Here is a 27,995-nt window from a genome sequence, read left to right as displayed (position 1 = left end):
TATTTAGAACCATGTCTTCATAGCTAAGTGCTGCTTAGACAATGTATTTTGGGAATTCAAGTCAGCTCTTTGCTGCCAGATACAAACAAATATGGGCCATTTCCTAAAATACTAATATTTCAAAAGGTCAAATGACTGTATTGAAACAAAGACATACTCCAATCCATTTTAAACACCAAGCCAAAGTGTGCCAAGAAGTCATTGGGTTTGTTGCAAAGCTGCTTACAAGAACTAATACATTTCCTCTTCTGAAAATGCCAATCTCTCAAAGCTGATGCCTAATAGCTACTTGCTACTGGTGGTCTGTGAGACTGCACATAACAGGGATAAGCAGATCCGGAAAATAGCTTTCCCACATAACATCTGTCTTCCCACCAGAGCTCTATTATAAACAAACAAAATAAATGGCTTAAATCCTCGAGCGAGCGACAAGCACAGGAACATTCCAGTGCTGAAGGCAGAACGCCCAAGAGTAGTGGGAGACCATACCACAGCACCCCAGGGACAAAAGAGATTATTGAATTTCCCTGCTTAAGGACAAAAACGAAAGAAGAGTCGGCCTCATGATGATGGATGCACAGAATACAGGCAGGAGATTTGATTTCTTTCTTGGTTTGACATGGTCTCCTTATGCAAGTTTGGATGAGATCTGCTGTCTCCTGAATTTTTGCTAACTAGACTCCTAATAACACTCCTTCCTCCCAACTTCTACTTTAATGCAACTCACAGAGGTGAATTCTGTGAGTTTTTGCTCAGAACACAAAGCAAAAGGACCCTCACTCATCATTTCTCAGTGCATCTCTCACGTGGTGTGACAACACTGCTTCAGAACAGAGCATTCAAATTTCTGTCAGCTTAAATAGCAACACACTCTGCATTCTCCACCAAAACAACACATACAACTCATTCCTGTTCAGACAAGGGGTTAACACCTCAAGCAGGAAGAAAATTCCAAATTCCAATTCAACTAGAAAAGCTGTTCATGTTTGTTACACATCACTTCTAAGAACTGGTCCAGATGCAATGACCAAGACTCTTTGATGTCCCATTTTCTTCCCCTAGGACTGGAGGCCAATGTAACCACTTGGGACAAGATATTAATGCTACTTCCAGTTTGCAGGGACCATGCAAGGCCTTCTGAGCCTCTCTCACCCAAGCAGACTGGCTTAAGAAAAAGCCTCAAATAGCAGGATCTGGCTCTTGCTGCTTGTGAGAAATGTACAGGCAGCAGCCTCTTCCCAGTCAAAGGTTAGGGAAAGTTGTTGCTATAAACTGGACATTTCCAGCTAAGAGGCTGCAGACACCTTTCAGTGAGCCCAGTGAAAGGTCCCCAAACAACCTCTGCTGCCAGGGTGCACAGTGAAATCTGGTACACAGCATAGAGGCAGTGCAGGCCAACCCAAGAAGGGCATCCTTTAGAAGAGCACTAGTACAACTAACAGGAGAATATATATTTCACACCCTGGGACACAGTATATTAATAAAGCTGTTTTTCCTCCTGTCAAAGTTAGACTTGCAGTGCCCCAAAGACCAGAAGAGAGGAGACTGGATCTGCAGAAGCCAGGGAACACTACTGACACCAGTTGAGGCAGAAGCACAGAAGTTGTCCAGCTGGGGCTGTCATAAAAGCCTGCTCTGTATCCTTAAAAGCTTTTCTGGATCTGTGGCAATCTCTGCAAAGCAACCTTCTGCAGAGGTTAAAATCATTCAACATCTACACGGATTTGTGGCAAGCCTTTTGGAATTGTAGCCTACATCCCTTTTGTCAGCTCTGCTAAAAACAAACCCACTGCTTCTTACCTCTTGTAGCCTGTAATAGCCCAGAGAAATTGCTGCTGCACACAAGTCAGTCCTGCTGTAAAAATGCCCCAAGTACAAATGTACCTGGCAAGTGCACTAATTCCCAGGGGGCAACAAGGTTTCTCACTATTTATTTAATGTGTCAAACTTTGGAGCACAGAAATAGAAAACAAAGAAATTTTAGTAAAATAAGATTGCTAGTTTGGATTCTTCCATTTATGCAGGCCAATTTTAATACTCCAGATACACATAATGCACATTGCTTTAGTAATGACTATGCTCAAATAATCATTTGGTTCCTAGATCTTTGAAGAGTTTCAGATCATGCCACCAAAACGTTTCATTGAAATGGGAGACAAAGTAGATCAAAGAAAAGTGTGACTAGGTTTTATTGGAATTAATCCCAAACCAAGGCTTCCCAGCACTGTTTTCATTGTGGTGGAGGAGAGCTGTGTTTTGGTTTTTGGGTGGTTTTTTTAATGTGACACGTGAAAATTATCTTGCTAATATAATACTCATTTTCCTTTGTATTTGCCTGACCTACTGCAGTTCTGGATCTTGCCGACTCATAAGCATGTGTGCCACTGCATGTTCAGAACAGCTGAGGCCAAGGAGATGGCAGAGGAAGCCTGTACTTACATGTTCTAAGTGTTTTGAGCTGTCTCAATCTCAAACAGAGCCAGGCAAATTTAAAACCTCAACTTTACTCTATATTGAAGTTTCCTATTTTAATAAGCATTACCAGCTAGATCAGTACTGTATTAAAATATCACCTATTATTTGAACAATCATGTTGTGAGCTCAAATTTGTTTTACAGTGTGGCTGGCCGTAACAAAATAGCTAAATGCACCGTGCGTCTGGTCCATCGTGTTTTTTTCAGGTTGGAAGCACAAAGCTGCAAGAGACAATGTTTTAAAAGAGTAAGGAAGACAGCAACATGAAGACCAAAAGCAAAACCACCTGAGCCCATTGCTGTTTCTGGGGCTTTGATTTACTCATTCCTGTGTATGGCAATGGAGGTGTTTGTATTGCTTGGTGGAGAGGGATGGGCAGGGTACTTGAAAAAGACAAACAAACAAACAAACAGACGTGGATTTCATCCTGTAACACTCCAGGGTTTGCAGGCACTGTTCCACAGCAGCACATACAAAATAAACTCCACCTGTGATCCAAGCTGAGCAGCTGCACTTCAGGTTGAGGCAATGCTGAACCAACACTCCTTGTGCTTCAGTGAGAGCAGGGAAATATATCACTGGACTGCTGAACAAACACAGACTATTCTCCATGATGATGAAAACCCTCTTGCTCAAGCCCACCTTCTCGGAAACAGCATTTTAGTCCCAGAGATACAGTGGACAAAGTCTGTATGTTGTAATAGGAAAAACCCCCAATCCTGGTAAACTACTCTCTGTGCTTAATGCAGTTATTAACCAGGACAGGCAGCCGTGTAAAACCTGCATGGGACAGTAAAGGCTGTAAAAAAACCTACCTAGAAGAGCAGTGGATGAGGTCCTGAAGGGATAAGAAGGGAAAAACAATCAAGGAAAATAAGAAAGTGAGGAGACAAAATAACAGTCCTGTACAAAGTACATTAATGGCTGATATAATGACTCAAGAAAGAAAGCTCAAGGAGGTCACACAAAGGCAGAAGCCCACATTTGCATCCCAGCGCAAACAACGACAGCACAGGCAACCTAAGTCAAAGAGGATAACAACACTACTAAAATGTCCTTCAATATGGGCTTGATCCTGCAAGCCACTGTGCAAGCAGCAGCAGCCTGGACAAGCTGCGGGCAGCCAGCAGTGGCCAGGATCAAGCCCTTAACTGCACTGCAAGCTGTTTGAGATCCAAGCCCTGGAGTAAGAGCAGCTCATTTGCCAGAAGACACCCACACTGCAAGTCGGAGCGAGTACGCCATGTGCATGCACGAGCGCAGATGATCAGGTTTCACTTCTGAGCTTCTTGAGGGCACAGAAATCTCTGCCCTGCTCAGTGAACATTGCTGCTAACCTCAATATCATCATGAACAGACTCCAGTGCTGTTATTAATGAAGCAGGCTAATCATCTCTGCTCGTCTCCTCTCTGGCTACACTGGGATGATTTATACAAACAAAAAGAGTCCATACACAGGATATAAATACAGGCAAAACCTGAAAATAGGCAATGAAGAAGTCAACTCAAAAGTGACATGAGGAATTTTCAAGACACTGTTTAAGCACCCTCAAACATCAGTGCTTGCTCACTTTTCAAAAGGGAAAAACTTGTTTTCACAAGCAAACAGTAGCTGGAGATTGGATATGTCTGTGCCAAGAAACCACTGGTGAAAACATTAGTGAGAGCATTCATTCCAAAATATTCCATTATTTCTGTATGAATGAAAGGTGGGGGGAGAGAAGGGGAACTTTTTGCCCTTTTGCAGCCAAGGCTATCCTATGCTCTTCAGGGTGAAAGCCGTGTTTTTACAGCCCTTGGACATTTTTGCTTCTATTTTTTCATTTGTCAGTCTTTAATTAATCTTCCTTCAGTGTTTTGCTATCATATAATGTGCACTGAAACCATCACAAAATGACCCAGATGTCATCATCACCTTAGTGAAGAAATACACAGTATTTTGAGGCAAAGCTAACACTGTAACCAGAGGCACTTCCTACACTTTCCCCTCTCTTTTTCAAAGTATCACATCAGAGGCAAAAAAGAAGGAGTGTGTAGGGGAGGAGAAGACCCCTACACACAGCCCACCAAATACATTCAGTTTTCTCTGATCGTTATTACTGTTTTCTTACTCCTTCATGCAAATACTGCATGGAGCCCCACAAGCAGTGCCTCAAACACGAGGCTCTGAATCGTGGGAGCTGTACAAAAAGGAAAGGAAACAAAGCACTGCCTTGAGATAAATAACTCTCCTCCCACAAAGCACTTCAAGGTAAAAAGCAGCCAACCTGCTGTGAAAATCTTTACTCCTGACTCTGGGCAAGTTATAAAGTTTGTTTTGCTGGAGCAGGCTGATGTGAAGGGCCAGAGGACCCACAGGATTTTTATCTAGATAACAAAGCAAAGGAAGATTTGCAGGGAGGCAGAATACTTCTTAGGCCACAAGCTATCACAGAAAAGATGTGCCTTGGGCACATAAGCCTTTCTTCACATCTGAAGAAGCAGCAGGCTTCAAGGTCCTAGCCTGTGGCAGCTGCAACAATATTATTACTACAACCAGTAGCTTCCCTCAAAGGGCAAAACTGTTGAGGCACTGATGGGAAAATTGCTCAAATTGACACAGGCATTTCCCAAGGGAGAAAGAGAAGGAGATGGGAGGAAACTCAGGTCCCCTGGGCTCCCATCACAGGCAGATGGAGGCTGCTCTGATCCAGCTCTCAAACCATCCTGCCTTTAGGAAGCTGGACAGCCACCACACCTGCCACTCCTCAAACTCCCAAAGGGAGATCAGCAGCCCAGGATGGACTCGCTAGCTAAATACAAGTAAACACATGAAAGGACAAGAGAGCAGGGTCAGATCTGGCAGGAGGAAAGACTCTCATGCGCGTTGCTGCAGGAGCAGCAAAGCACAGTCCTGCCACCAGCCAGCACACATGCAGCTATGACGTACCCTAAATCCACAGGGGACAGCAGCCCTCATCAAAACCCAGCCAAGGACCCCACCTGGCCCCAAGAACAACATTTTAAAGGTGAGCATGATCATGCTGGCATCAGCATAATAAAACTGAGAATAAAATTGAACTTCAACAGTCACTCAGTTACTACTACCACACAGATCTTCCCAGTAAGCTGCATTTGTGTTGCCCAATACAAGTCTCTTCTTCACAGCATCAATGGGATGGTTACACAAGGCTGATGCAGACCAGGACAATTGGTCTCATTCACATAAATGCGTTCCCTACCCTGTTCTTGCAAATGTAGCATCTGGAATACCAGGTACGAGTGCAGCAGGAACAAAGAAACTGTGCTTGACAGCAATTCAGTGAAGTCCTAAATAATCTAAGGTAGCTGAAAATGGATGAATCAATAGTATAGACAGACACAGTGGAGTAAAAGCAAGTCAAACCCAAAAAGGTTAACCCTAAAATATTAAAGCAATCAAGATCAACAGGAAGCAGCTCAGTCTATGAAACAAGCACATGTCAACAGCCATGCCAGCAGAAGGCAGCCACAAGGATGGTACCTCAAACAGATAAAACAAGAGTTATTACCCTGGAATGCCAAATATTTAATGTTTCAGTGATAAAACAACAAATGTTCAGTAACATAAGACTGCTGCTGCCCAAAGCAGCCCACAAACTCCACGCACCAGAAAGTACAAATTAAACGCTGACATCAGAGAAAGATTCTGTTTTGTTGTAAGAACAAAAAGCAAACAAACATTTTCTTGTAAGGAACAAAATGTTGACCTCTGCAAATTTGGGAAGACTTCAAGAAACAACATAACTGTGGGGAAAAATCTGCAGGGCAGCAGAATAAAGACATATCTGACCTCTAAAGGCTGACTCCTGTGAGCCTACACAGCTCCCCTCCCCTCCAGACTCCTCACACCTCCCTTGACACTTCCACATCTCTCACAAAACAGCAAACCCAGCATAAAAATAAGTTTCAGACCAATACAAACACTACATTTTACCCAAAATCTCTACCACTCATGAGTCACTGTAAATGTATATATAGACAGATGCCCCCTCCCATTTGTCAGCATCCCAAACTGCAAAGGAAAAATAATTGCTGAATCGGATTCGGTGAGCATATTTCAGCCAACTTAGAAAAAAAAACAAACCTTAAGAGAGGGAGTTGAACAGAACAAGTCAAAAATTCATCAATCACACACAAACTGAATTTTATGAATGTATTTAAAGTTTTCCATGCGGTCTGCAGGTCACACATTTTAACCACACAAAGTGCTCCCTGAAACCTTCAAATAATCAACATTGTGGGATTCTTTCCTACTTGCTAATGCATTGCCCATGAGCCACATTTTACTTCGTAAAGTTAACGAAAGACTCCCACGGGCTTTTGTTACCAACAGTTACAGAAAAGAGCTTTTGTGGAACAGCAATGCAAATTTTATCAATGTAAACTTTAAGAGTTGCAAAAACAATATAATAAACAATTACAGCTTTCTAATGAGATTTTTCTTGGTCAGACATACCTCAGACATTTCCAGACATGACTAAACTCTAAGATTCCCATTTCCAATTAACATGTGTGTTACCCAACAAACCCTCCCCCTCCCAAAGCCACTCAGCATGAGATTACTGCAGAATTTGATGGTCTTTAGTAGAATATTTGGCCTAACTCCAGCTCCACCAGCCTTCATGCTTATTTTTATAGGCACAGCCTCCAGCTTTGTGCTCTAGTATGTAACACAACACCCAAGTCTATTAAACTTTCCACCAAATGCACATAAAATTGAACAACAGGTAATCAGGCCACAGTCTGCTCCCTCACTCTTAGGAGGGAGCTCATTGCCATGTTTGCACCACGGCATGAAGTGTTCTTGAAGGGCTTACAGTGAATGTGCCTGGGATGATACAAAAGGGCCATCAGAGGATCCAGAGCTAAAGAGCTTTGCCTCTTGCAAAGGGAGCTCTGGTGGAGATGATCTAGAGTTTCAAAGGGGCAGATGGAGCTGGCACTAGGATCTCCAACATCAAACATTCAGCATCGAACATAAAAACTGTGAAAGAGACTAGAAAAGGCACAAAGTCTTCTAGTGGAATGAGCCAAACCATCTTGTCATCCTTGGCTATGGGGAGGGGAGAGGTTTGGCATTGTTCACTGATGGCTCGATCTGAGTCTCACATGTCATAGAATCACAGAAGAGTTTGGGTTGGCAGGAATATTTAAAGGTCTGTAGTCCAAACAATGCCCCCTGCAATGAACAGGGACATCTCCAACTAGATCAGGTCGCTCAGAATCCATCTCCATGGTGACCTTGAATGCTTCCAGGGATGAGGCAATCACCTCATCACCTATCACCACTCTGGATGGCCTGTTACAGTGTTTTACTATCCACATCATAAAGAAAATTTCTTGCTTATTATCTAGTCTAAATCTACCCTCTGAGTTTAAAACCAATATTCCTCATCCTGTCACAATAGGCTTTACTAAAAAGCTTGTGTCCATCTCTCTCTAAGTCCCCTTAGTGAGTTTACCTACCAAGACTGGCTAACACCATCGTGCAGCACCTGGCCAACCTCACAGCATCTTCAACGTTATCCATGTTACAGGTCTCATTCCTCACAACAAACCCTTCTGAAGGTTACAACTGCAACTCCCTTTAAAAACTAACATATGTAGCACTGACAGAGCCTTTAGTCTGCAGGAAACCATGCAGACTGCATGGTTTAGAAAACCATGTTGGGTAAGCCTGGTTTGCTGCAGCTTGACTTTGCTCTTTAAACTTGAGCACAACTTCTGGCAGTGCCTGCGGTGGAATACTGACATGAGGGCTGAACTTAAGCCCACAGCTCAGCCATTAAAGGACAAGTCCATTCCTACTGCCCTCTGAAAGGATCCTGAGAGGTCAATTTCACTATGCAGCTTGTTGGAGGAGCAGAAATCTGCAGTCTTGGTTACCAGCAGCAGCTCTTCAGTAGTGCAATTTGGTTTCCCCTGGATGCAAACTACAGATTTTACATGGTAAAACAAGCCCTACTTCCAGGTGTAACAGAGGCTCCATTGTCCCCATCAGAGTCTAAAACCAGAAATGCAAAGTGTAGCTGCCATGAGTGGCAGCAGCAAGGAGAAGGTAGAGAAGAGTTTGTACTTGAAAATTAACGTGGTTGTTACAGTGAGCACCATTCCAACTGTTACTGTTTTACAAATTTTCTAAAATATGCAAAAAATTCGCAAGGCAGCAAAACCCAGCTGATATGGAGAGGAGACAATATTCCTCAAGTGATTTGGTAAATAAAACCATGCAGCATCACAAGCCAAGTAACTTGCATACTTGGAAGCAGCATGTGGCACAGGCATGAACACCTCTCTTTTTCCACCACTGTACATAGTGAATGTTTTAATATTTGCAAAGATCTGTGACATTTGGCCTTCAAATTCTAGATTCACACACAGAGCTTGTAAGACCTTGAAAAAACAGACCTTCCCACCTGCAAGCCAAAGGATCCTACCTTGCTAGGGAAAAGTGGCACCTGGTATCACCTACCAAAGAACATAATACAGATAATTAAATTGCACATCAGTGCCAGGTGCAGCAGAATCAGAAACTGGGGGAAATACATATTTCAATGTCACCATCTCAAAGAAATGTGTGTTTGAACACACATTGTCAGCTAGCTCATAACAGCAGAGAATAACAAAATAGAACACCCATTTGCCATTAAAGCATTCAGTTTCTTTCAAGAAAAAACATATCTAGTCTGAATTAAGCAGAAACACGTAATTAAATGCAATCCATAGGAGTTGACAGGAAAATCCACATAAGTTGACTGGAAAAAAAAAAAAAAAAGAAACCAAAACCCCCTTTGGGAAATCTGCTTGCATAAGATTTATAGCAATCCTTCATAAGAAACTGCACAGTCCAGGGTGCCCTCACAGACAGGTCTGCATCTTTATTGCTTTAAATAAAACTTTCAAATATGACCCGAAGTGGGTCATATCAAAGGCTGGGTCTCCTTTAATCTCCAGGCAAACAGCTCTTTCATTTTCTTTTCCTTCATATTTTCTTGAGTTAAATGGAATGGGATGATTCAGAATCACCCACTGTTACTGCAGACACTAGGAATAGAGTATTAACCCTAAAACTGATGTGGAACATATTAAGCATACAAGCCACGGACTGGAAAAAAAACCTCTGATTCCCAGAAGAGGCAGCCACTGCAGCTATTGAAAATGAAGGATTTGCCAGAAACAAGAGGAAAGAGCAGAAAAGAGAAGTCTAATATCTACTTGTCTGTATCGACAACCAAGGGTTATCCATAGGGAACAGAACCCATTTTCAAGGACCAAGAAAATTCAAGACACAAAGTTTTGCAAATGTTACTCTCAAAGGTATAACAGAAGTTTAAAAACAAAAAAGGTTAATTTTTTTAACCATTGAGGAAAAAACGTTTCCACAAACATGCATCGTTTTGGTTTCTTCTTCAAACAAGATTTTCATGGATACTGAGAGTCTTTTCTTAATCTAATTTTACTGTTAACTTAAATTGTCAGTACAACCTGAAGGAGCAATCAGTGGAAATGATACAATAGCAGTTAGGAGCAACTGTGTATTACCAATCTAATGTGCACAGAAAAGGGAGCAGGCCTGATTGAACAAAAAATTGAGAAGAAAGACATGGCAGACAATGAATAGCAGACTATTAGCTTCTTCTATCTCTTAGCTATAGACTATAGCTAAGAGATAGAAGAAGCAAACAAAAATAGCACAGATCCTCCCATACCTTTTCCTTTCCAATCTCCAGAATAACGAAACCATCATGGTTCAAATGCTCAGCAAGAATGAAAAATATAATCACCCCCAAAATTAAAAAGGGGAGGAAGACTAAATTATAATTAAGTACAGATCATCTCTTTGATTTTAGTAAGCTGCAGACACGATGGCTTGCAGATCACAGATATACTTTGGTTTAAATATTTAGGCTCACCAGCAGCCTTGGAAAGTCTCTTCAAACTGTTAAGTTCACACACCCTAAGCAATAAAACAGATACAATACCGTGCACATTTTAGCAAAAGTGGAACAAAGAGATGAAGCAGGAAATTAAAAGCTTAACTGGAATCACCATTTGCCTCTTCATTCCCTGCCTGTGTTCTAACTGCCAGTTCACAACATCTCTCCTGTGATCATCACTCAGAGATTAATATGCCTGAAGACTTTGATTACTTCCACATATATCCAAGCTCATTGTATTTAGTTTAAAACCCAACCTTTGTAATAAACATAACCTTTTTGCAAATCAAAGATAGCAGGCAATATTTAAGATACCCTTAGCATACTCTGAGCGTGTATTGTTTCTGCTTCAGCTGCTGTAACATCCTGGAAGTGCCTTCCCTGTATATGAATTATTTATAACTGCAATGCCCTCTGACAACAGGAGCATCAAAGTTACTGCCAGCAGCAGTTCTGGAACTGCTCTTTATGAAAATCAGAGGTCTCCCATGTCGTGTAATGGAGAAAAAGAAAAAATACCCCAGATGGGGAAGATCAAATGCAAAGAATGTAGTACAGGAAAGGCTACAGCACAAGTAAGGTTTAAAACATCCCTAATACAATAGATAATGTTCAGGCATTCAGTCTGTGTGTATTCTTATAAATAAACACATATCTTAAGAATGGCAGCATAGCTCCCCATAGGATGTTATTTTTTAACATATACTCACATAAACTTCATTGTGATCAAAGCGCTTCTTCAGGTTATTGATGAAGGAGTCTTCATTAAGTGGCTCTAAAAGAACCATATCTCCCACCCCAATCATGTCGTCTAAAAGCGATGTCTTGACCTCCATTTTGGCCATTTTGTCCTGAGAAAAACAAAAGAAACAAGAATAAAACAAACAGCAAAGGTTAGCGCAAGGTTATTTTAATTATTCACAGGCATTATCTAGTAACACTACTTGAGGAATAAAAATTGAAAGAACACTACGTTAAGAACACTACATTAAAATTATGTTTCCAAGGAACATTCTCAAAGTCATTGCATCTACCCAGGTAGTCCACATGATTCCAAAATTTAATTTGTAATAGTCAACAATGCCTTCTGGTCCACTTTACATCGAACATGAAACTCCTAGAAACAAGATTGAAGATTCCAGTAGGCATCAAAACCACAGTATTCACATGACTTCAGCTCAATGTTCAAGTGCATGCAAGACTGTGTTTTATCAAAGCTTCATCAGGATCTCCAAACTAGAGTTTAAATTTGTCAATAATACTAGTCTGAGTTTCTTTTCCACCTCCATTAATACTGAAATGGAAACCAACTCAGTGAACCTGCTCAGAGACAAAAACCACACTATTTGATCTTAGTTCATGAACCCTGGGCTCTAAAGTGCCTATATTCCAGTACAGTGCTGGTATTGGCTACATGAAGCTACCAAATTACTTCATTTACTTGTAATTTTGTTGCTGGAGAGAACAAAATTTTCAAGGGGCAGCAACAATCCAGCTGATAAAGTGGAGACACTGCACAAATATAACCGGAGTGGCAAAGGCCAGAAGCTGGGCTTGAGCAGGGGACCAGGATCAAACAAAACAAAGTAAGCAAGTCTGATAAAGGAAGTCATTTAGACAAAGAAGTCAAGGTCAGGCCAAAACTTGGCACTTATTTGATCCTCCCAGCCTTTTATCCCTCCAATCCAAACGCTGGAGATTAGTGAGCTCCTCAGGAGCTCTGGGCACACAGTTACTGCTTTCAGCTTCCACTGGAAAATGGACAGATTCACGGCAGCGGCCGCAAACAGGGAACCAGAGGTGAGAGAACAGCTTTGCTGACCACACAAACCAAGGCCCAGCCACTGCACAGCTACAGCCACACAAAACAGCAGCTCAGCTTCACCAGTCAGCTGTCACAGAATGCTACCAGGCTGTCCTTGGTCCCCCCACCTCTGCTGCGCATTTTAATTTAAATATTTTTTCATGTTTCCTAAAATGCCATTCAGCAGCTGTTACCTCATATAACCAGTGCTACCTTGCCACAGTACCTCTCCATGAGATCACTAATTTAAAACAAGCAAAGTCTTTCATCTCTCCCTTCTCCCTGCAGCCACTACTTCACTAGAAGTTATTTGATGTTTTTCATCAGTGAGTGACATTTGAGGGATTTTCGATCAAGACTTAAGTCTTGCTTGATGTTTTTCCAAATTCAACGAAGAGAAGCACAGCTCCACAGGCAGCTAACAAAGCAATACAAAAAGATCCCCAAAACCTGAACCAAGCCTGGGAATTACTAGAAATTCACATGGAAATGCAAAAACAGTGTTGAACTATGGTAACCAACCAAAGCTGAGTCAACTCTGCTAAACAAACAAAAGAGCATTTATTTTAAACAGAAACACTGGACAAATATTTTTGTAGAGAAAGATACTTTTATTCTTAAAAGTTCACCTCTCTGAACCACCAAAAAAAATTTTTAAACATTCTTAGAATCTTTTCAGAGGTATCACTTCAACTTCTGCATCCCGTTAGGACAAATTCTTTAAACTACCAATCTTGTTTCAGTGACCTAATTACTTCCCATACATCAACTAATGCTCAAATAACTTTTGAAGGCTGAAAAAATAAAGCCCTTCTCAAGTATGGAACTTATTAAAGAATGGGTTTGTGGCCAAATATATAAAAAAAGACAACACAAAATCCTAATAAGGGCAATTTAAACCTAAAATTTAAGTTCTAAGTACAATAACTCATTTACCATTGTGAAATTACATACCACCTATCACACTTCATGCATCACTACTTGGGAATTTCAAGAGCAAGAGCAGCCAAACCCATCAAAAACATCCATGTATTCCCAAATTCAGTGCCATGTTTTGCAGAAGAGGTACAGGAAGACACTATATCGACTATTATAAGTTGGATCAAAAAGTTGTATGCAGATATTGACTTATCAATATATTGGAAAAGTTCCATTTTATGGTCAAAGGTTAATTTTCAGCTTGTTTTTTTTCTACAATAATTTACAGCATCGTATGGTTAAAATATTTTTCATCAACTTGCAAGCTAGAAAATACTAGAAACCCAAATGATGAGAAAATTACCAGGCTGAAACAACTTATTTAACACTGATTGCTCAAAGCCATTTTCAATAGCCTAGCCTTTGCAAAAATCCATTAAAGATTACCTCTGAAACGTATGTATGATTCAAGAGTGTTCTGCCATGGCAGCATTGCTAGCCTTTGCTTTGGTGGAATCCAATCTTAATCCCTGCTCTGGTTTGGCTAACAAAGGAAAATCCAGCCTGCAGGATAATTTGGTTATCTATCTGAGGTAAAAAGTGGGGGAGGAAAAAGCACTGCTAAGAGAAACCAACAATGTTTAAACATCTATTAATCAATTAAATAGGACTTAATAACTGAAACTAATCTACTAGAAGAATGTAGTAGAGGATCAATAAATAGCACTTTCAAAATACCAAATGCTAATTTTAGAAGTAGCTTTATAAAAAATGTCAAAAATCAGCACACTTCACAGAAAAAAAAAAAATCAAGCCCTTGCAACATTACATGGCTAAACTTCAGAAAAAGCTCAGAAATGCAATCCAAATCCATGTCCAACTATTTGCCATACACTCAAAGATGCCTTGCAGCTGTTAATATTTCCCATCAGCACTGCTGACAGCGTGCTCACCACAGTTTGGGAAGCAGTGGCAAACATAAAAGCAAGTGGCTTCTACTTTTGGATGTATTCACACACCTTTAAAAAGATGAATGCTACTCAAGAACCATTTACAAGAACCAGATCTATGAGAGGGATGAGACCAGAACCTGCTCCCAGTGCCTGAGATCAGGAGGATCAGATTCTTCCTTCAACATTCTCTGGTCCCACCCATACACACTTACCACCTGAGGCTTCTCCCAAATTGACCCTTCTTGTCCCTAAAGGAAAGATCAGCAGCATTTCAAAATATCTCCTTTTCCTGTAGGCAGTTGTCAAATCTGTTCTTCCTCCCTCGGTCTCATATCTAAGCCTTAAATTCAATGGAGTGAGAACATTTGCAACATGTTTCCATTCTCAGAAAAATCGTTTAAAAGTCAATTCAGTAATCCTTCACAGTTTGATCTGTTTTATGTTGGACAACATGCTTGGGAGGAGAAGTGCTTGGCAGGCTATGTCTTTAAAATGCTTTTATCCACACACTCCCACGCCACACAGAGCCTTTTAAAACACAGACTGTTGTATGCACTGCTTGCAGAGCCTGGGATTGGGATAAAATTTAGATTTTCAGTTTAATCTAAAACCTTCTTGCCCCTCTTGGCCACAGGGATGGCAAATTAAAAATCACAGCATCCCACAGCCACAGCAACCCTATCATTGGCCATTCTGGAAAAAGAGCTAATGACAGATATAAATAGGAGAGAATGCAGAGAATAGGCAAAACCCCCAAAGCCTTATACAATTAAATGCACACATTCTCCACAGGGGAAATGAAGTAATGCCCTGTTATTGGCATACAGCACCTTATGGAATTGTCCCAGGTTTTCCACATCACCCTCCAACAGCAGAACAGCAACAATTGTCAGCAGCTCCCTACAGCTGTGCAGTCCTTAGCTCACACTCAAGAGTTTGCTGCACTGGAACTATCACTGCCTGCAGAGGTGGCTTGGCTTTTTTCTTTTTTTTTTTCTTTCCAGGCATTGTAGCAAGAGGACATTTTCCCTACCATCAAAACTGACACAGATGTACTCACATATGCTTCAAGTTCTGATTATTTAAAAACAAAACAAAAAAAAATTGAAAAACCACAAGCCTTTGGTTTCACTATAACCAGCTCACTCCCCTTTTTTCTAACTCTTAACAGGGACAATGTGCAACATCAGTAATTCAGTAGTGGAGTTCAAGCTGATTTCACATTCCAGGTCTGATCCTGAGCCCCTGTCAGGCTGTAATTATGCTTGCCCACCCCTTCCCTGTTTCTCTGTCAGGGAGCAATCAGCCCACACAAGGTGGGGACATTGACAGGCCACTGCTGCAAAAAGCAGCCAGGGACACAATGTCATTACTTGAACAAAACAAAACCAAAAGGGGCTGCAACCATCATCGCATGCTGCTGCTTATGACAAGCCTAGGTATCAATTTAGCAAGAGGCAGGATTTAAATTTATCTTGTTCTGCTGCCCAGCAAGCCTTGTGTCTCACCAGCTGATGCCCCAAAGGTGGAAGTTCATTGGGAACACCCTGTGCTGGTTCACCAGGCAAACTGAGGCAGACTCTGCAGCTGAACTGCTGCAATGCCCTTTTCACTCAGAGCTGCATTTCCCGACATCAGCAATGTGTGAAAAAGCGTTGATATCATCCAGAGGAAACCCCTGCTTTCCCTCCAGACCCCTCCCATCTGCTCTGCCTGGAACACCTGCACCCTACTCCCCAGCTGTGGCTGCTCTCAATTGTTCCTCTGACACATCCATGTCCTGTGGAAAAGAGCAGAAAACAGCTCGATGTTGCAGCCCGCTGTTTTTCCCGCAAGAAAATGGGACTTGAGGAACGTGACAGACGAATTTCAGGAAGTAATGTTAATGGATATCACAACATCAGGAAAAGCACTCAAAGAACTAAAAGGCTTCCTCTGACTCTCCATCTTACCTTTTGGTTTTGCCAGTGTCTGGATAGTTTCTGAATTCCTTCCTTTCTCACAGTCCTACTGCACAAATCAGTGTTTTCCAAACTGGAAAAGTTTATATTCGGAGCTTTTGAATTAGCTAATGCTTCTCACATCTTACCTACCAAGCACGAGCTGTTATTTGAAGCCTTGTGCAACCTCTCTTAAATTTCCGTGGGCACCGAACATTACACACGTGTACCGGATTCCTTAGGCACTTAACAACCACCAGCTCTGGTGAATTACAAAAGTAAAATGCAGCATTACGGGGTGTATTTGTACTGGGACCGCAGGAATGTTTGCATTCAGCATCAGCTAAATGGGAACAGCCCTTCAGCAACATCAGATTAGGGCAGTTTCGCACCAGTGGCTGCAATTTAGATGACAGAAGATCTGACCAGAGAATTCCACAGGAGAAACGAATGCTCCACTGGCCTCTGCTACCAAACACCACGCATTTATCTAAAGATTGGGTAATTTTCAAGAAAGAATCAAGCCACTTAAGGTAGTGTTGAACAAACAGCTGCAACCACTGAGGCAATATCATCTTTTAATTGTTTAACAATGGAGACTTAACTGCAGTTTAGAAAAACTGATAGTGGGATAATTAGCCGCATTAGGACATGTACAAAATGTTTGTTGGGACATGATCTCCTCCGGATGTAAACAGTGGATGAAACTTCCTTCATTACCAGGACTCAGGTTCTTCAAAAATGCAGAAGTGAGAGGTTTGGTTGTTGCTGAAGTTCTTTGGGGCTTGTTGGGGGGTTTTAGGGTTTTTGTTTTGGTGTGGGAGTGGGGTGTTTTCTCTTTTATTTTTACATTTATTTACAGTTTGGTTACAACCCACACTAAGCAGTAATCTCCCCTAAAGTGAGAGAGATGCTTCTCTCATGCCTCTGTTCATAATATGATGAGACTATGAACAACTCTGGTATCACCAAAAAGGTGCACAGTACCTTACCACAAAACCAAAATCACATGAGCCATGGATGCAGAAGATACAGCTTTGCCCTCTTTCTCTTCCTTAAAAAAACCAAAACCAACTAACTCAGCAGCCTGAGGGGGCTGTGTTTGCATTTCTCTAAGGCGACTTTCTGTTATTTTTTTCCCAGTGGTTTGAATAACATTAGCATGGATATTACCTGCTCTGTGAGACCATGGGGTATATCTATTCTATTATTCCTACTTTACAGTCCCAGCAGTACATGTCTTCAAATTACTTCTGATAATTATTTTGCAACCACAACACAATAACTGCCACCAGTAATTGCACTCTGGGGCTGATCTATTTCCTAAGTCAACTTTCTGCCTTGCTTTAACTCTTCTGGGTCAGTCATACAGTCACACCAGGTTTTGGGAAAAACATTTGGGTCTTTCAACATTGCTAAGGCACTCTTCTTCAGCACCTGTGAAAATACAGTCAAAATATGTCTGCTACTCCATTTTTACCCTTAAAATGTTCCTTTACATTTTGGATTATATTGACAGGCTTCAAAGATTATAGGTGTGAAGTGGGATTTCACACGAATGGTTATTCTGGAGTCCATTTTTTCCTTTTTTTTTTTCTTTAATTAGTTTAATGGGGATAACACCTTGGGTGTTTTCAATGCATCTAGAAATAGGTCTTCACTACCAAGGCTATTTACAGTCCAAAATTCTGGTTAAAATCCCACTGAGTTCAGCAGAAACAGGATCCATGGTGGTTTCTTATATTTAGGCTTTTCTTAGTCATTGCCCAGCCACAGAGTTTTATAATCATTCCTGGTCCACATCTACAGAAAGGGATAAAGTATTCAGTAACAAAGGAGGTCAATTTTTTGCACATAGACCTTGCTAAGGTTTCCTTGAATCTTTTTCAAAATAAGGAACAAAATGTGACTGCAAAGTTGACAACCAGAAGTTGTCAAAGGTCCTGCCATCTCCCCCTAAACCAAAGACTAGATTTCAGACTGACAGTGGTTGGACAACACAACTTTGAAAACATTGTCAGTAAGGGACATGGACAGATAGAAAACACCCTCATTCTTTCACAAAAGAAACCAAAAAATATTTTACTGCTGGACAGGCAAACTCCACAAAGCAGTGGGTGCCCTTTTAAACTGATTATCTTAATCTTTCAAGCTGCCGCCTAAAGTTTTTTGCCAATTTTGGGGGATGCTGACCAATCCAAAGGTTACATTTGCAGAACAGGGGCACAAAAAACAAGGCAGCGTTTATTTACGTTAGCTGTATGTCCCACACCAGAGCTTGCCACCTCACCAGAGCTTGGGTTCAAAAGAGCTTTCAGTAGCAGATCCCCACCAAACACTTTTACAATCAATCAGCCCTCTCAGAGTCAGATCACTTCTTTCACCTGAGGTTTCAGTCCTTCGGGAGCAATCCAGCAATCAGCTGTAATCAAGATCTTCGACCAAAATAGGTTTTTTATTTTCTATTCCACACAAGCACATGGGCAGAAAGCACTTTGCTGCAGCCAGCACGGAAACCTCACGTCCCTGACACAGGCAAAAGAGCTGCTCAAGGTGATCAACTGGAGCAAACACACATTTACATCATTGGTGAGGCAGGTACTAAGAGATGTCCTAAATACTACAGGGTTAAAATACCAGAGTACATGCTAATCTTCTGCTCAAATGCTTTGTTGCCTGTTAAGCAGTGGGTGATAAGCCCTGAAGATATGCAGAAAACCAAATAACAGGCCAGGTAACCCACAGCTGCACTCAGCTGCCAACAGCAGAAGGAAAAGCAGCCACGGAAAGTCGTCACAGCAGTCACTGAACCAGGCTTAAAACCGGTCACAGGTGAGCACAAACCTGATCAGGAGCTTCAGGAAATCCAGATCCCAGAGGAGGCATCGGGGCCTGTATCTACCCAGCATCAACCAGCCACAGTAACTGAGCATACACCCTAGCCCCTAGAGCAGTTGGCACTCACAGGTTTCCACAGTTTCCATGCACCCATATCATCTCCAAGCAGTAAAAGTCTGGGGTAAAGCAAAACTTTCCCTGTCCTTTTCCATTTAAAACAGGAGGAAAAGAAGTCACCCAAATACCACCCCAAAGTCTTATTCTAGCCCATTGCAATTTCCCCTCCTGAAAACCTCACTAATGGGGTCCTTGAGATATTTGTAAATAAAGAATGGAATGTTTTCAGGCTAGTATTTTATGAAAATAAGACAAATCATGCCAGCTGTACATCTCTTAGTCTACACATCTACTCTCTCAGACACATCTAAGGTTGAATTTCATTCAAAAGGACAGAGTAAAGGACAACAGAACAGCTGATTTTGCACACAAAAGCAGGAAGGAGAGGAGATCTGAGCACAAGCATTCCATCAGAGACATGGGCTGAGAGGAGAACAAACCCCTCATTAAGTACCACAGAGCAGAAAAATTGCTCTGCAAAATTCCCTAGCTGCAGAAAAAGCTTCAAGTGGAAATTATTACTTCTTTGCAAGTCAATCCATCACAAGAGAAAAACCTGCAGGAAGTCAGACATTACTAGTCCCATGTCTCCCAGGGGTAGCTGCCAAGGTAAAACAGCAGTGCAAGGTTTCACCCCACCACTTGCCATCACTGTCTATTCTCTGCATCTATTGCTGTCCAGCAAGACACTGCTATTTTTTAATAAAGGGAGTGAATAAAAGAATTTGGATCCAAGTGTTGTAGGAAGAGGAAGTATTATTTGGTCAAAACAAAGATTAAAAAAAAACCTAAGGGAAGGCAAGGCTTAAATAAATTACACGTACTAAGACAGGTTTGCTCATCTCAAGCAGTTGACCTATATCCACTATTCTGTCATTTTCATCCTCAACAGTAATTTTCAGATAGACACCTGGAATTAGAGGATAAAAGTCATCAATTTCTAAATCCAGCCATCTCCAGCTCTTCCTGTATATTGTACAAGAGATATTTCAGACAATGGGACCAGTTCATGAAGTTGCTTTTCAACACACGGTAATCACTCTTGTCCAGATGTCCCTGAAGTTAAAAGCCAGCAGACAGTGTTTTTATTAACAACTAGCACGATAAACAGAGATTTTTCCAAATAAAATAGAACACTTCACAGATTTAGAGAGGGACACCTTCTTAAAACATCAGTAGAACGCAACTCCCTTCCACAGAGGGAAAGCAGCCGGTCCCGGGGCGGGCAAACTCACACACACTCACGGCTACTGAGTTTCCCCTCGCTGGGTTTCAGTGAGAACTATCATCTGGCAGCTTATAGGAAGCAAAAAGTTCTATTCACACGAGATACAGGCAAGCTCCCCGTGTTCCAGAAATGTTACAAGGCACAAGGAGCTCCAGCTCTGCCCTTGCTTGCCAAAAGATTTTCCAGGGTTTCTCCCGGAGTGAACTTTGTTTCCACAGAGCCCTGCACTCTTTGATCACTGGAGGTAATCTCCAGAGCCCTTTTAGCCCCGGCAGCCTGACAGACTGACAGCCTGCGAGCTGAACAATGGTAATTGAAGCTGTATCTGTCCTGTGTGCTCCAGACCACAGCATCCTACAGCCACAACTACCACACTGCACTGCTCCAGAGTGCCATTATTCAGCCTTCTCCATGAGAAACAGTCCTTATGGTGTGCCTTATTCACAGACTAAATTTATTCCTGATCTGCTAACATCCACTTTTTCTTGATTTTGCTAATGCTGCTGGGGTTTGGCTTTGGTTTTTAATTTAAATGTGTTTTCTCCCTCACGGGGAGGGAGGAAACACATTGACAAAGGTTTATTTCAATGGACTTCATTCCATATAATGCATAGCCAATATTGCCTATTTCCCTCTCAGTGGCTTTTCCTTGGCCATCCCAATCACCCTTTTTTGCTCCATCTTCTATGTGAGCCCATCTTGATGGAGCAGGGTGTACAAAGGATTCCTGGTACATCATGGCAGCAATATTTCCTCATCACCACCAGGAATATTCCTTCAGAGAGAGATTCATTTTCACCCCTTCAACAACTCTTTTCCTTCTCCAAAGGTTGACAGGGAATTAGCACCTCCCAAGCTTGCTCTGCACAACAAACCTCAGGTGCTCCATCAGTCACAGACCTACTTGCACACATAAAAGTTAGGAAGGGTCTCCAGACACTCCAGCAACCCCATGTTTATCTTGTAGCCTTAACTACTCCCAAAAATAATCTGCCTTTCAACCTCTACCACCTTTCTGCTGCCCAGTCTCCAAGCCTCTCTTGATGAAAAGGTAGAGCAGCTGTTATTTTTGCTGGAAGTTGGACATCCCAGTTGGTATCCCTTCTTTCACATCAGGTAAGCATGAGCTCTGCTAGGAGGAGCTTTCTTCTCAGCCCTCACACATGAAGCTCTAGCCAAGCTATTAAGTGAACTGGTTCCCAGAGTCCCAGAAAAAATGCCATCTCTTCATCTCTTCCCCAGTGTCTCTATGTTAAGTTGCTTATTTGCTTCCATAGAGAAACAGTGGGGAGGATTAATAGCAACTCACTCCCTTTAAAAGCTCTCCCAACAGCAGGGCTGACTTCTCACTGCAGTGCCATCCACAGAGTCCTTATGCAGTAAGGAATTTAAGGATACCTCTGATCTAAAGGGATACCCTTAATTGTGCTCCAAATTGTTTTAACACAAAGACATTAAAACACAGAGAGTAAGAGTAACTTCCTTTGCTTGTGCTTTCCCAAGATACAGAACTCAACCCTTCATCCCCCAGCAGTTTCCTCATTTCTGAGGTGCAGATTCTCAAAGGTTACTGGCGAGGATTTAAGCACAGTGTCAGGACGCTGCATGTGCTCCATTGTGCATAAAAACTGGTGGTTACCTTAAGGCCCAGGATTTCAAAGACCTTCAAACACCACTACAGTCTTGTAGACAAAAGAAGAACAGACTCCATAAAGAAAATGCATGTAAAAGAGTAGAAACTCCACTACCTGGGTTTTTTCCATTGTAGCAAAGCCTACAGTTTAATTATTCTTATTTGTAATTTTATATTTGTACTCTTATTGCAATTCAAAGTACCCCCAGTAGCACTTTGGCGCGTACAAACTATGAAAATTATAGAATATTACAGAAAAAGAAGCATCAAGCAAACAGCAAGAGAGCTCACACACAAAGCGTATTTGTGGGCCCAGGAAACTTTTACCACTGCTGACCAGGCTGTGGTCACACACTATTAAAAACTGGTTTCTGCTTACAGTAAGGAAAAATGAGTCTTTCCTTGCTGCCTTCATTTAGAAAATAAAGAAATCTACAAGAAGCACTTCTAATAGTACAACACCCACCAACCCTTCTGCTACTCAGCACCTATTCCTCTTTTTCTCCTTGGTATAGGCTCTTACTTTTTTTTGCTCTCATGGTCCTCCTGCCCAACAACATAAAGATTTCTGCCAATACAAGACCCTTGGAAGTGCTTCTGCCTCTCCAAGACAGGGAGAACAAGGAGAAGTTAACCACTACATCCACACTGAAGAAGCAATTCCAAGGCAGCACTTCACAAAGCCAGAGACAAGGCAATTACCACTCCCCACCCCTGCAAAGGAAAGAAAATCTTAGCAAAGGTAAACATTTCTTGCCCTTACTCCTTGGGACACTGGATTCCTTATCTTGAGCCTTCAGTTTGTTTGCTGAAGTGTTAAATCTGGTCACTCAGGCTGGAGACCACCTCTCAATTGCTTTCCTCCCAAAAGCTGGAGCACTGTAACAAAGATGTTGTTCTGGCCTCTGGGGTCCATAACTCCTGCTTTAAACTCTGCATACAAGAATTCCCCAACCAGTTTGCATCTGGAAAGGGGACTTGATAATTCTTCTCAGCCTCTAAAACTGTATTTTTAAGCACTAGTCTTTCTCACTGAAATTTTCACATCAACACGGTGACTTTGCTATCAAACTTAAAATATATATATATCAAGAAATGGATAGAACTTTCCTTGGTGATACCAAATGGGAAATTTCCCAGTAAAATGGAGCTGGGAGAGGCAAAAAGATCAACTTTCTATACAGTTTTCTTTAAAAGCTATGCCACTATCAGGAAACAAAAAACCAAACCAAACAAAACAAACAAAAAAAAAAAAGAGAGATCCTGGTCTTCACACTGTTTAGAACCAAAATCTGGAGTAGTACACACCACAGGACCAAAGCTTTCCCAAACCAGAAGCAAACTGGGGCACAGCTGCAAAGCATGAATATTTTGAGACTAATGCTCAAACACACCAGAAAAGACCCACAAAAACACCCTCGTTGTAGTTCCAGTATCCTCTCTAACAGCTACTTCACCACATATGACAAAGAGTTGCAGAGATTTCCACTATCCCATCAGCACAAAATTAAAATGTTTAACTTTTGGTAGGGTTGTGGATTTCGGGGCTTTTTTCCATTCTGGGAACTGCAAAACAGGAGAAAATCAATGTTATTCTTTACAGTTTCTTTATGACAAAGCATGCCTAGATGTTAGCTTATACACTAGAAATCAAGCTCTGGTTTCCTTCTTTTTTGGAGGTTATGAATGGAGAGGTTACATAAGGGTGTAACAAGAGCTGTTACTTCCTTTCCCAGTTGAAGAGAAAAAGCTGTAGATCAAGTTACAGACTCCAGGGCTGGTCATTGCTACTTCAATCTTCCTAAAATTCTTGCCAGCAGTCCCACAACAAACAGAAGAGGCTACTTAGAAGGCTCTGAGAATTTAACAGACTAACTACACAGCTATAAGGGAGGGAAAAACCCCTTTATTTTTGTCTTTCATCAAACTCAGGAAATTCCCCAAGCTTGATGCATACAGCCACTCAAGCCACCACTTTCCATTTCAGTTTGCTGCTCATTAGTACAGTAAAAAAAGATGAATGAAATACAGGGTAGGATTCAAAGGATGCTCTGGTACACGAGCTGTGCTAAACAAGCTCAGCAGCCTGAAAGGGCACTGAACGTTGGTGGGTATGTCAGCATTTGTCCCAGCTCTGACCACACAAGGCAAATGAAAGGAACAGTGTCCAGCTTGGCCCACACCAGAACTGAGCTTTTCTCCAAACCATCCCACTGGCACTTCCTTCACCTTCCTCTCCAATTCCCAAGCCGCTGCTACTACTGCTGCTGAAGGAAGATGAGATCAGACTCCAACATGAGGAATTTCTGTTCCCACAGAGCTCAGGGAAACCAGATGATCTCAGAGAATCATGTGAAGCAAGTCCCTGACACTTCCATGAGGCAGAGTATCTCCAGTATGTTGCCAGCAGTTTCTTAAGAGTGCACAGTGGGAAAAATTAATGACTTTGCTTATGTTTCCAATTGCTCTCTCCCACTTCCTCTCCTCATTCGCCAGACTTTTATTTTCCCTTCCCCCAGACGCACTAGTAGGCTTGCAATGTACATTTGCCCTTCTAAAGGCAATTACATCGAGTCTTGCACAATGCCTGAAAGGGCTAACACAACAGAGCTAAACTGCCGGCCCCTGGCATCATTTCCACACAGAGCTCCTCCCCACAGGTGTGATTTAACAAGGTCTCTTACCAAAAACAAACAAAAAAACAAAAAAAAAACCACCAAAAAAAAGCCAAACAAACAAAAAAAAAAAAAAAAACAAAACAAAAAAAAAACCCCAAAAAAGTAAAAAGGCAAGCTTCTGTGATTTAAGATGCTTCCATGAGTCCTTTCACCTTCACTTTGCTGAGCGCTCAATCTGACCATGGTGCTCATGAGGAGCCAGAAGCCTTTTAGATATCCAACACCACAAAGGCGTTTCAGCAACATCCTAAGGATATGGAGGAACTCGTGGCAACCTAACACGCAGTAAGTGCTACAAGCCAACACAAGCAGTGACCACTTTATGTTACTTTGGGAAGAATGGGAACGCTCCAACCCTCACACCTTCACACAAAATTAAGCCCGAGGCAGCACATTGCTTTAAGCACTGAATTGAAGACATTCTTACACACAAGCCTGGGATAACTGGAAATAAAAGCTCATGAGAAGAATGTCTTCACCTTTCATGTGTTTAAAAGCAGCCAAGGACTGAACTTTACTTTAACAGATGGGCCGGAGTGTTTCTGTTCTCTAACACTGCACACTTTTGGGGAAAGCCTTGTTTTTGACACAGGGCTTGACAAAGTGATGATTCATGCAGGGAAGGATGGGCAGCTTGTTGCCAGCCTTAATTCACAATTAACAATAGGACAGACGGATATGGAAGGCTCATGATTCCACATAAAAATCGCGAAGTCAGGAGTTTTACCTGACCTTTATGCCAGTGGCCGTTTCCAATCTGGATATATTTTAAATAGTTCCTCTGACATACATTTTAAGAGTAGTTAGCTTTTATTTCGTTACTCTTACCTTAGAATAGTGGTCCTGACTAAATACATAGCAACTGATTTAATGACATGGCCTGAAATTTCAAAGCTTTAAATTAGTGGGAAAAGCAAACAGCACATGTGAGCACAGAGCCACCGTGGGCAAGGCAAGCGAGCACTGGACCACTTGGTGACTGCCCCGCTCCCTGTGGCTCTGTGCTAGGAAGGCCATTGTTTTCCAGCGGGGAGTGTGGCCGCTCCGAGGAACAAAGGGATGCCCTTCCCAAAACAGCGGCAGCAGATGTCCCACACCGAATCCCAACAGCCTCCATGGGCGCAGACGGGCGGTATTCCTTGGGAGGCTGCACCAACCCGTCCCCTCAAGGAAGTTCTCTGGGACAATGACCTGCCCTGGAAAGCCCTTCCTCAAGCCTCCTCTCCAAGTGTAACCCGACAGCAGAATCCATCATCCTGCTCCAAGTTACCAGCGCTCTTCCCACGGTTCCCCCGAGCCCCACAGCCCAGCCCGTTCTTTTGCATTCAGGGAAGCCGCGCACACGGGGTAATTATTTTAGACAAGAAGAAACAGATGCCACGCTCTCTTCCCAGAAGAAGCACGCACACACAAACGCTCTCTCTCATATTTGAGGGAGCGAGCCCCGGACCGTCCACCGCGTGTGTGCGCACCGCGTTCGTGCCTAAATGAAGCCGTCCCATCCCCGCTGCCATCCACCGGAGCTCAGCGCACGCAGAGCGTCCCGGAGCCGCAGTTCTGCGCGGGGAAGGGGCGCCCAGGAGGCGCCGGGGCCGCCGTGCCCGGACCCGCACCCAGCACCGCCGCCCCTCCTCACGGGAGAGCCGGCGCCGACCCCATCCCCTTCCCCATCATCCCCTTCCCCATCCCCGAGCGTGTCCCGGAGCTGCGAAACAAAGGGAGTCCCGGGGGAGCTGTACCTCTGCCGCCGAAGGGCGCTGCCCGCCGTCCCGCCACCGCCCGCCCCGAGCCGCCGGCGGTCGCTGCCCTGCCGAGGAGCCGGAGCCGAGCGAGCGGGGCTCAGCCCCGGCCCCTCCCCGCCAGCCCGCCCGCCCGACAGGGGCGGAGGCGCCGCCGCCCGCCCGCCCCGGGCCCGCAGCGCCGCCCGGCGGGCACCGCTCCCCGCGCGGGGTCCGGGCTGCATCCAGCATCGGGCTGAACCCGCTCCCCGGGCTGCGCCGAACCCACGGGCTGAACCCGCTCCCCAGGCTGCGCCGAACCCACGGGCTGAACCGAGACCCCACACTGCACCCGCTCCCCCGGAGCTGCGCCGAACCCCCGCGACCCGCCGCCCTCCTCACCTGGACTCCCGCGCTTCAGACCTGCCCGCTCTGCAGTTGTCCAGTTCATTTCTTTCACCCTCACCTTAAGCCGTCAAAAACTAAGTGAAAAGAGAAATTGGCATGTTTTGGTGTGAAATCCAAACCTCTCCCATTCGGTTTCTGTAATAATGTTTTCAGTGGTTTCTGAGCTCAGTGTAAGCACCAGAAAGTGTTTACAGCAAGCTTTGACATAACATAGTCAATAACAAGTCATAGCTTATCTGCTCAATCCTGCCCCTGATAAGCGCAGGAGCCGCCGACTATGGAGAGCGACTGCCCTATTGTGTGAAAGGAGGGGCAAAAAATGAAAAAAGCCCTAAAGGGCTCATATTGTGTTTCTGGCGCTGAGGTTTCTCCCCACCCCCGTGAAAACTCCCCATTCACAGATGAGATGGAGAACGTAGGTCTGTATGACACACTGACACACTTCCTGGCGAAATACCCCGCGTGAAAAGTTTCACTGCTGGTGCTTTTTGCCTAAGAAACCAATAAACACATTTTGTTACTGTCTCGTGTTTGCAAGCAGGTTTTTTCCAAGCTGGGTTGTTCCTAAATAGCAATAAGCTTCCATTCAACCCCAAGCTAAACCTACATTTGCTAGATACCAGTGAGAAGAGGACCTGAACTGCAGATACACAACCAGAACTCTTTAGGATGTGGAAGAAATCCTGCTTATATCACAAGAATCAATGCAATCAGAATCGCACAGTGAAGATGCGAAATGCATTCTAAACCCTTCCTCATTAGAATACTTCAGATATTTCAAAGTCAATCCTACATGTTCAGATACACATCTCCTTGGTAGTCCTTCTGCTTATAGAAGGAGAAGGTGTTCACACACAATTTTCAAATCTGTAACTGTACAAGTGTTGGAGGCAGCTCCCAGGTGATTCCCAGGAACCAGAGCCTTAAAGCCCTGCTGATTCACAGACTCATCACTGCTTTATTATTTTCAGCACAGATACCTAGCTCCTAAGATTTGTCTTGCCCTTATTTTTTTATATCTGTAAAATTAATTACTGCATTCATTAGAAGTGGTCAACAACTACTTCAACAAAATATTTTTCCTGCTGAAGGACTGAGGGCTTAATCAAAACTCAGTTGTATGGAAACAGTGACAGACTGATGCAGGTATTCTCAGGAGGATAATTTAGCTTTTAGCTTAATTTGTCTTTAGGAAAAAGGCACAGGCAAGAACTATTCCTGAGCAGCACCATGACCCTGTCTTTTCACCTTTTTCTTGCTTCAGGTAAGTGCTTTTCTCATGACTCAACTCACTTTCAGGGAGATTGTTCTTGCATTCTTTTCCAAA

The 27,995-nt window shown here is 42.9% G+C and overlaps 1 protein-coding gene across 4 annotated transcripts in view; it reads right to left on the bottom strand.

The window, feature by feature from the left end:
• The window catches only part of MYO1B (myosin IB), a 109,304-nt gene extending 82,490 nt beyond the window's left edge, over positions 1 to 26,814 (bottom strand). For 3 of the 4 annotated variants that reach the window (XM_036386396.2, XM_036386398.2, XM_054515349.1), the window contains exons 1-2: positions 26,282 to 26,377; positions 11,144 to 11,284 (exon numbers count right to left, since the gene is read on the bottom strand). In XM_036386396.2, coding sequence (XP_036242289.1) covers positions 11,144 to 11,278 — 135 coding nt within the window. In that variant the 5' untranslated portion in view covers positions 11,279 to 11,284; positions 26,282 to 26,377. Of the gene's footprint in view, positions 1 to 11,143; positions 11,285 to 26,281; positions 26,378 to 26,662 lie in introns of those variants that run through there. The other variant, XM_036386397.2, reaches the window with a different exon arrangement.
• Positions 26,815 to 27,995: the final 1,181 nt, after the last annotated feature.

The sequence above is a fragment of the Molothrus ater genome, chromosome 7 (genome assembly GCF_012460135.2).
Source record: "Molothrus ater isolate BHLD 08-10-18 breed brown headed cowbird chromosome 7, BPBGC_Mater_1.1, whole genome shotgun sequence".
NCBI classification, from domain to species: Eukaryota; Metazoa; Chordata; class Aves; order Passeriformes; family Icteridae; genus Molothrus; species Molothrus ater.
Note: the sequence above shows the minus strand (reverse complement) of the source record. Positions and strands in the feature narration are given on the sequence as shown.